Source organism: Palaemon carinicauda, chromosome 32, assembly GCF_036898095.1.
Source record: "Palaemon carinicauda isolate YSFRI2023 chromosome 32, ASM3689809v2, whole genome shotgun sequence".
Lineage (NCBI taxonomy): Eukaryota > Metazoa > Arthropoda > Malacostraca > Decapoda > Palaemonidae > Palaemon > Palaemon carinicauda.
Window position 1 is genome coordinate 22,225,216 of NC_090756.1, and position 11,293 is coordinate 22,236,508.

At 36.3% G+C, this 11,293-nt stretch overlaps 1 protein-coding gene across 1 annotated transcript in view; it reads right to left on the bottom strand.

Annotated features, from left to right (window-relative positions):
* The window catches only part of LOC137625528 (serine-rich adhesin for platelets-like), a 17,526-nt gene extending 7,470 nt beyond the window's left edge, over nt 1-10,056 (bottom strand). The window contains exon 1 of the mRNA XM_068356436.1: nt 8,376-10,056. Within this exon, the coding sequence (XP_068212537.1) occupies nt 8,376-10,056 (1,681 nt within the window). The remainder of the gene's footprint in view (nt 1-8,375) is intronic.
* Nucleotides 10,057-11,293: the final 1,237 nt, after the last annotated feature.

Here is an 11,293-nt window from a genome sequence, read left to right on the forward strand (position 1 = left end):
CAACACTTTGCAACCTTCATTCACTCTCTGACGTACATCTGCTTCCACTCCACCATTTGCTGCAACAACAGACCCCAAGTACTTAAACTGATCCACCTCCTCAAGTAACTCTCCATTCAACATGACATTCAACCTTGCACCACCTTCCCTTCTCGTACATCTCATAACCTTACTCTTACCCACATTAACTCTCAACTTCCTTCTCTCACACACCCTTCCAAATTCTGTCACTAGTCGGTCAAGCTTCTCTTCTGTGTCTGCTACCAGTACAGTATCATCCGCAAACAACAACTGATTTACCTCCCATTCATGATCATTCTCGTCTACCAGTTTTAATCCTCGTCCAAGCACTCGAGCATTCACCTCTCTCACCACTCCATCAACATACAAGTTAAACAACCACGGCGACATCACACATCCCTGTCTCAGCCCCACTCTCACCGGAAACCAATCGCTCACTTCATTTCCTATTCTAACACATGCTTTACTACCTTTGTAGAAACTTTTCACTGCTTGCAACAACCTTCCACCAACTCCATATAACCTCATCACATTCCACATTGCTTCCCTATCAACTCTATCATATGCTTTCTCCAGATCCATAAACGCAACATACACCTCCTTACCTTTTGCTAAATATTTCTCGCATATCTGCCTAACTGTAAAAATCTGATTCATACAACCCCTACCTCTTCTAAAACCCCCCTGTACTTCCCAGATTGCATTCTCTGTTTTATCCTTAATCCTATTAATCAGTACTCTACCATACACTTTTCCAACTACACTCAACAAACTAATACCTCTTGAATTACAACACTCATGCACATCTCCCTTACCCTTATATAGTGGTACAATACATGCACAGACCCAATCTACTGGTACCATTGACAACACAAAACACACATTAAACAATCTCACCAACCATTCAATTACAGTCACACCCCCTTCCTTCAACATCTCAGCTTTCACACCATCCATACCAGATGCTTTTCCTACTCTCGTTTCATCTAGTGCTCTCCTCACTTCCTCTATTGTAATCTCTCTCTCATTCTCATCTCCCATCACTGGCACCTCAACACCTGGAACAGCAATAATCTCTGCCTCCCTATCATCCTCAACATTCAGCAAACTTTCAAAATATTCCGTCCACCTTTTCCTTGCCTCCTCTCCTTTTAACAACCTTCCATTTCCATCTTTCACTGTCTCTTCAGTTCTTGTGCCGGCCTTTCTTACTCTCTTCACTTCTTTCCAAAACTTCTTCTTATTCTCTTCATATGACTGACCCAGTCCCTGACCCCACCTCAGGTCAGCTGCCCTCTTTGCCTCATGTACCTTGCGCTTTACTTCTACCTTTTTCTCTCTATATTTTTCATACTTCTCTATACTATTACTCTGCAGCCATTCTTCAAAAGCCCTCTTTTTCTATATTATAGTATATTTATAAATATATAGGCCACAGTCTACATAAATAAATACATATGTATATACTGTATATACACATGTATATGTTTGTCCCAAGAATTAGATGTACCATCAATAATTACCACTAACAGCGTTTTGCTCTTTTTAATATATATAACAGTTTCCATCATTCACAATTTCACGATTGTAGGAAAGATTTAAACCCCAAGGTCCCAAAACTCCAATTGGCCCTTTAAAATCACAAACAAGCGTTCGGCTATGGGGTCAACACCACTAAATTTCATAAAAGTTAAGTTTCTTTCAACCGGGTATGAAAAATTACAGCAAATTGACCTTAATTCAGAATGATCATTTATTGATAGGTTTGGGCAGCGAACACCACGATTAGGCGTTGAAGATGTATATCACATCAGATAAAAACAGTTGTTCAGCTATGGGGTCAACACCACTAATTTTGATAAAAGTTAAGTTTTATTAAACCGCTGATGAAAAATTACAGCAAATTAACCTTAATTCAGAATGATAATTGATTGATAGGTTAGGTCAGTGAACACCATGATTAGGCGTTGAAGAGGTATATCACATCAAACAGAAAGAGCTGTTCAGCTATGGGGTCAACACCAATAAATTTGAAAAAAAAAAATGAGATTCATTTAAAGGGGATGAAAAAAATAAAATAGCTGAGCTAAATTCATAATGATAATTGATTGATAGGTTAGGTCAGTGAACACCATGATTATTAGACGTTGAAGATGTATATCACATCAGATAAAAACAGCTGTTCAGCTATGGGGTCAACACCACTAAATTTGAAAAAAAAAAATGAGATTCATTAAAAAGGGGATGAAAAAAATTAAGATAACTGAGCTAAATTCATAATGACAATTGATTGATAGGTTAGGTCAGTGAACACCATGATTAGGCGTTGAAGAGGTATATCACATCAAACAGAAAGAGCTGTTCAGTTATGGGGTCAACACCACTAAATTTGAAGAAAAAAAAATGAGATTCATTAAAAAGGGGATACAAATAATAAGATAACAGAGCTAAATTCATAATGATAATTGATTGATAGGTTAGGTCAGTGAACACCATGATTAGACGTTGAAGATGTAAATCACATCAGATAAAAACAGCTGTTCAGCTATGGGGTCAACACCACTAAATTTGAAAAAAAAAAAAAAATGAGATTCATTAAAAAGGGGATGAAAAAAAATAAGATAACTGAGCTAAATTCATAATGACAATTGATTGATAGGTTTTGTCAGCGAACATCACGATTAGGCGTTGAAGATGTAAATCACATCAAACAGAAAGAGCTGTTCAGCTATGGGGTCAACACCACTAAATTTGAAAAAAAAAAAAAAAAAGATTCATTAAAAAGGGGATGAAAAAATAAGATAATTGAGCTAAATACATAATAATAGTTGATTGATAGGTTTGGTCAGCGAACACCACGATTAGGCATTGAAGAAATATATCGCATCAGACAGAAAGAGCTGTTCAGCTATGGGGTCAACACCACTAAATTTGATAAAAGTTGAGTTCCATGATTAGGCGTTGGAGAGGTACATTGTGTACAGCCACAGTGTTAAAGTGAATCTAAACAAGTTGGTTATACAGCCTATTTGAAGAACCTTCCCTACAATAATAATAATAATAATAATTAATAATAATAATAATAATAATAATAATAATAATAATAATAATAATAATAATAATAATAATAATAATAATAATTTCCACAAAAGCCATATACAGAGTTACAATAAGAGTACAGTGATCTTACACTTTTGACATCGTTAAAAAAAAAAAGATGAGATATGCAATAATATCAGTGACATTATAAACATCAATTAGTAGGTTGACCATAGAGTTCTAATGCCTGGGTAGTAAAATCACAATAGAATTAACGCTTAACAATGATAATAACATACATATCAGCATACAAAAAGAGAGAGAGAAAAAAAAACGAACAGAAATGCTGGGTATGGTTTGATTCAATTGCAAGCAGGATCGACCAAATAATACTTAGGAAAAAAAAGTTAATACAACAATCCACAGCAACAAAATGTCAACTATCTTCAGTTTAAAAGCAATTCAATTAAAACTCTATACATTATAAAGAAAGTTTCATATTTAGGAGGATAGTGAATGGCAGCAGAAACTTTAGCATATTGAGCTATTTCTACTAAGGGGTTCACCAAGCTTTGGGGATTTTAAAAACTGTAGCTCAAATGCAAAGGTTTCCACCTTCTTCCGCCTTCCTTTTGTGTGTGTGTTTGTGTGTGTGTATGTATGTGTATATATATATATATATATATATATATATATATATATATATATATATATATATATATATATATATATATATATATATATATATATATATATATATATATTACAGATCTATTTCTGTGTTGTTTCAGTTTTTAAAACATTTTATTTCAATAATTCATAACATCTCTTGTAGTTTATTCATTTCCTGATTTCATTTCCTCACCGGGATATTTTTCCCTATTGGACCCCTTATGTTTACAGCACCCTACTTCACTAACTACTACTACTACTACTACTACTACTACTAATAATAATAATAATAATAATAATAATAGACACCTCAGTGTACAGCAAACAAAGAATTCTGTCCTTACAGGAAAACCTGAAGCATCCAACACCAAGAAGGCCAAGACCAACGTCACACTAGCAATTATGCCTAAACTTCCGCTAACAATAAAATTTCAGAACTGGGATGTGTGTGAGGGTTTTGCATAATTATTCATGATGAATATGTATAGATCTTTCCCACCCAAGCCAAAACGTCCTCCCCCCCAAGAGAGGCTAAAGAACCTAACCAACTTTCATTTAATTATTCGAGTTCCGCGAGAGAGAGAGAGAGAGAGAGAGAGAGAGAGAGAGAGAGAGAGAGAGAGAGAGAGAGAGAGAGAGAGAGAGAGCTATGGCGAATTAATGCAGTTATGGAGACGGCCTTTTCCCTCGGCGCTATTTATAGCCGGGAGCGACAGGCTCGAAATAGCAGATTTCTGGCGGGAATATTCCGCGCGGGGATGACGTTCACGCTATGCAAAGGCGGAAATATTCCGCGCGGGGATGACGTTCACGCTATGCAAAACATGATATGCAATTGCATAAAGCGATCAAATGACTCAAGCTGTTTTCTATTATGTGGGATTAACAACAACAACAACAAATGCAGCCGTTTCTAGTCCACTGCAGGACAAAGGCCTGAGATATGTCAATTCATTGTCTGGGATTTGGCCAGTTCCCCTCTCCACACTGGCTAGTGCGGATTGGTGGTGATAAAGGGAGATTTTCGTTTGATTGCTTACAGCAAACCAACCTAGTATGGGTGGCTCTGATAATGGCGATATGCAAACCCTTTCAAATACACACAATCACACATACATACACACACACACACACACACACATATATATATATATATATATATATATATATATATATATATATATATATATATGTATATATAATATATATACTGTATATATAATATATATATACATATATATATATATATATATATATATATATATATATATATATATATATATATATATATGTATATATAATATATATACATATATATGTATATGTATATATATATATATATATATATATATATATATATATATGTATATATAATATATATACATATATATGTATATGTATATATATATATATATATATATATATATATATATATATATATATATATATATATATATATATATATATATATATATATATAAGTGGTAGTTGTTTCATTTGCTGGAGACTTGAATCCCAACCCTGCTTCGATACGATAGAATTCACTGAAACACGCAGCTATACCATAAGTGCCAGCAAGAAGAGTGTACGCCAGTGAGTACCACAGCAATGTGATTCCGTATCAACATTCCGAGTCTGAGGGTTTTCTCTAATTTCGTACAACTTGCACCCAGAATTCTCGTACAATTTTCTTCAGACGTTACGTACCTTGATAGTGACGCCATAAATTGAATATTTACAGAAACTACAAGTCAGTTTTAGCGTCAGTCACGTACAGTATTTCCCGCTTATTTGGTTCTACAAATTTCTGAAAGCCATTATTATTATTATTATTATTATTATTATTATTATTATTATAGTAGTAGTAGTAGTAGTAGTAGTAGTAGTAGTAGTAGTAGTAGTAGTAGTAGTAGTTGCTAAGCTAACACCCTAATTGGAAAAGCAGGATGCTATAAGCCCAGGGGCTCCAACGGGGAAAATAGCTCAGTGAGGAAAGGAAACAAAGAAAAATAAAATATTTTAAGAAGAGCATGTTAGCTATGAGGAGCAGCTCTTCTAAGAGGACACTCCAAAATCAAACCATTGTACTCCAGTCTTGGGTAGTGCCATAGCATCTGTACTATGGTCTTCCACTGTCTTGGGTTAGAGTTCTGTTGCTGGAGGGCACACTATTCTATCTATTTCCTTTCCTCACTGATCTATTTCCCCTGTTGGAGCCCTTGGGCTTATAGCATCCTGCTTTTCCGACTAGGATTGTATCTTAGCTAGTCGTAATGGCAGGGGCTGCTCTGTGTACAATCTATTATCTAGTAAGAACAAATAAATAACAAATAAAAATAATATAGTAATTATTATTATTATTATTATTATTATTATTATTATTATTATTATTATTATTATTATTATTACTTGCTAAGCTACAACCCTAGTTAGAAAAGGAGGATGCTATAAGCCCAGGGGCGCTAACAGGTTAAATAGCTCAGTGAGCAAAGGAAATAAATAAAAAATAAAAAATTTGAAGAATAGCAACATTGAAATATTTCCTATATAAACTATAAAAACTTTAACAAAACAAGAGGAAGAGAAATTCGATAGAATAGCGTGCCCGAGTGAACCCTCAAGCAAGAGAACTCTAACCCAAGACAGTGGAAGACCATGGTACAGAGGCTATGACACTACCCAAGAATAGAGAACAATGGTTTGATTTTGCACTGTAATAAACATTTATGATTATTACATAAAATCAGTGTCTCAAAAACCTGCTTTATCAGTATAAGAGAAAAAAATAATTACTTGATAAAGATTAAGGAAAAAGATGAAAATTATGAATATAACTAGAGGAGCACTCAGTGGAGGGCAGACCTCCGCCACGGCAGCTTATTTCTCAACCTTTTTGCTCGACCTTGACCTTGGCCTTTGACCTTAACATGTATTAATTGGGGTGGGTTTTCATACACTCAAATATGAACCAAGTTTGAAGTCTCTGTGACAACGATGTCCAAATTTATGGCTGATTACGTGAATTATTAGATATTTTGCTTGACCGTGACCTTGACCTTTGACCTTGCCCTTCCAAAATTTAATCATTATTTTATTATAATGTTAAAGTTCTTTTATATTCAGTTGCGATTAACGAAATCAACTTCCGATTCTCAAAACCATCTAGAGGCATCTAAAAGAAACCAAAAAATAAGGCTAGTAACACCCGTCAAGACTCCTCTTCGCGAATTTACTCTCGATTCTTTAATCCTATTACGCCTATGCCACAAAGCTTTGCATTTCTAGAAGTTCTACAAGTTTCTAGAAGTTTAATTCCAGCTGTGACCATGTTGTGGAATGATCTTCCTCGTCGAGTAGTTGAATCGGTAGAACGACAGAATTTCAAACTTTCAGCAAATGTTTTTATGTTGAACAGGCTGATATAAGTCTCTTTTTGTAGTGTAAATATGAAATATCTGTTTTGATGTTAATGTTTTTAAAATATTTTATTTTGATTACTAATTACTTCTTATATAGTTTATTCATTTCCTTATTTCCTTTCGTCACTGAGCCACGTTTTTCCTGCCGGAGCCATTCGGCTTATAGCATCCTGCTTTTCCAACTAGGGTTGTAACTTAGCTAATAATAATAATAATAATAATAATAATAATAATAATAATAATAATAATAATAATAATAATAATGCCTTTCCTCACTGGGCTATATTTTCGCTTTTTGGAGCCCTTGGGCTTATAGCATCCTGCTTTTCCAACTAGGGTTGTAGCTTAGCTAATAATAATAATAATAATAATAATAATAATAATAATAATAATAATAATAATAATAATAATAACAATAATAACAACAACAACTGCTTATTTTTCCAAATTCCTATAACCATCCATCTTCTAAGAAGCAGGAAAATCAAGAGAATTACATCTCCTCAATTATACCTCTGTCTGAGATACATCTCTATAATCAAGTCTCCCTTTTAAAGAGACACAAAAGCTCTCTCTCTCTATATATATATTTCCGTCGAGTTTCTCCTTCTGAGAGAAACATTACTGATTCTCGTCACATCGGTCGAGTGTTGAGAATTTTACATCAGCTCTTCCTAAGGAACAGGAAAAGGTTTGGCCAACATTTGGGTTAAGGGGGGGAAGGGGGATCTTTCTCTCTCTCTCTCTCTCTCTCTCTCTCTCTCTCTCTCTCTCTCTCTCTCTCTCTCTCTCTCTCTCTCTCTCTGGCATATGAAATATCCCTTCTACAGTAAAACATTCAATTTATTTTATTTGATGTATAATTTAGCGCTCTCTCTCTCTCTCTCTCTCTCTCTCTCTCTCTCTCTCTCTCTCTCTATAGCTATTTAAATAACGGTGACTCTTATAACTTAAGGTTATATGACTCAAATCCATTTGTAGTGTTCAGTTCCCAACCAAGCAGGACATTGCCCTAGACTGAGTGTAGCCATATATACATATGATCAGCGCCAAAGCCACCTCTCCCCCCCAAGCTAGGACCAAGGAGGGCCAAGCAATGGCTACTGATGACTCAACAGATAGATCTACAGGCTCCCTTAGGTCACACAAATGGTGAGGTTGCAGCAACCAAATAAACTAACGAGTTTGAGCGGTACTCGAACCCCACCCAGTCTGGGACGTTACCACATCGGTGAGACGGCCACCACAACTCGGTATCCATGCTATGCTCGGTATCCATGCTATGCTCGCTATCCATGCTATGCTCGGTATCCATGCTATGCTCGGTATCCATGCTATGCTCGCTATCCATGCTATGCTCGGTATCCATGCTATGCTCGCTATCCATGCTATGCTCGGTATCCATGCTATGCTCGGTATCCATGCTATGCTCGCTATCCATGCTATGCTCGCTATCCATGCTATGCTCGCTATCCATGCTATGCTCGGTATCCATGCTATGCTCGGTATCCATGCTATGCTCGCTATTCATGCTATGCTCGGTATCCATGCTATGCTCGCTATCCATGCTATGCTCGGTATCCATGCTATGCTCGGTATCCATGCTATGCTCGCTATCCATGCTATGCTCGCTATCCATGCTATGCTCGCTATCCATGCTATGCTCGGTATCCATGCTATGCTCGGTATCCATGCTATGCTCGCTATCCATGCTATGCTCGCTATCCATGCTATGCTCGCTATCCATGCTATGCTCGGTATCCATGCTATGCTCGGTATCCATGCTATGCTCGCTATTCATGCTATGCTCGGTATCCATGCTATGCTCGCTATCCATGCTATGCTCGGTATCCATGCTATGCTCGCTATCCATGCTATGCTCGGTATCCATGCTATGCTCGGTATCCATGCTATGCTCGCTATCCATGCTATGCTCGGTATCCATGCTATGCTCGCTATCCATGCTATGCTCGCTATCCATGCTATGCTCGCTATCCATGCTATGCTCGGTATCCATGCTATGCTCGGTATCCATGCTATGCTCGCTATTCATGCTATGCTCGCTATCCATGCTATGCTCGGTATCCATGCTATGCTCGGTATCCATGCTATGCTCGGTATCCATGCTATGCTCGCTATCCATGCTATGCTCGGTATCCATGCTATGCTCGGTATCCATGCTATGCTCGCTATCCATGCTATGCTCGGTATCCATGCTATGCTCGCTATCCATGCTATGCTCGGTATCCATGCTATGCTCGGTATCCATGCTATGCTCGCTATCCATGCTATGCTCGCTATCCATGCTATGCTCGCTATCCATGCTATGCTCGGTATCCATGCTATGCTCGGTATCCATGCTATGCTCGCTATTCATGCTATGCTCGGTATCCATGCTATGCTCGCTATCCATGCTATGCTCGGTATCCATGCTATGCTCGGTATCCATGCTATGCTCGCTATCCATGCTATGCTCGCTATCCATGCTATGCTCGCTATCCATGCTATGCTCGGTATCCATGCTATGCTCGGTATCCATGCTATGCTCGCTATCCATGCTATGCTCGCTATCCATGCTATGCTCGCTATCCATGCTATGCTCGGTATCCATGCTATGCTCGGTATCCATGCTATGCTCGCTATTCATGCTATGCTCGGTATCCATGCTATGCTCGCTATCCATGCTATGCTCGGTATCCATGCTATGCTCGGTATCCATGCTATGCTCGGTATCCATGCTATGCTCGGTATCCATGCTATGCTCGCTATCCATGCTATGCTCGGTATCCATGCTATGCTCGCTATCCATGCTATGCTCGCTATCCATGCTATGCTCGCTATCCATGCTATACTCGCTATACAGGCCATTATTTACGATAATCATTACTAAAGCTATATTAGCCATACGATCGATACATTCCAGAAGTCGAAGAAAAAAAATAGTTTAAATCCAGTTAACGGATTAAAAAGAAAATAATATTTTCGAAATACGAATCCAATAAATCCAGTTAAAAGATTAAAAAATAGGAAAACCCTTTTCGAAACGTAAATCAATTAAATCCAGTTAACAGATTAAAAAGAAAAAATACTTTTGAAATAAAATCCATTACATCTAGTTAATGGATTTAAAAAAAAATCAAATTATAAATCTGAAACCATTAACTAATTAAAAAACTTGTTTTAAATATAAATCCATTAAATCCAGTTAATGAATAAAAAAAAAAAAAACTTTTCGATTTAAAAATCCATTAAATCCAGCAAACAGACTAAAAAACTTTAAGAATTAAAAGTCTATTAAATCCAATCAACGGATTACAAGTTCATACGTAAATCCCCCAATAAATATAAAATGGAATGGAAATTATGACGATTAATCCACAAATAAATCCACTTTTCACCCTTCTCGAAATATCCATCCATTAAATCCAATCAACAGATTAAAAGTCTACATATAAATCCCCATTATCAAAATCTAATCAAATCTAAATTCAGACGATTAATCCACAGAATAAATCCTCTTTTCACCCCTCTCGAAATACCAATCAACGGATTAAAAGTCTACATATAAATCCCCCTATGAAAATCTAATCAAATCTAAATTCAGACGATTAATCCACAGAATAAATCCTCTTTTCACCCCTCTCGAAATACCAATCAACGGATTAAAAGTCTGCATATAAATCCCCCTATGAAAATCTAATCAAATATAAATTCGGACGATTAATCCACAGAATAAATCCTCTTTTCACCCCTCTCGAAATACCAATCAACGGATTAAGTCTGCATATAAATCCCCCTATGAAAATCTAATCAAATCTAAATTCAGACGATTAATCCACAGAATAAATCCTCTTTTCACCCCTCTCGAAATACCAATCAACGGATTAAAAGTCTACATATAAATCCCCCTATGAAAATCTAATCAAATATAAATTAAGACGATTAATCCACAGAATAAATCCTCTTTTCACCCCTCGAAATACCAATCAACGGATTAAAAGTCTGCATATAAATCCCCATTATCAAAATCTAATCAAATATAAATTAAGACGATTAATCCACAGAATAAATCCTCTTTTCACCCCTCTCGAAATACCAATCAACGGATTAAAAGTCTGCATATAAATCCCCATTATCAAAAT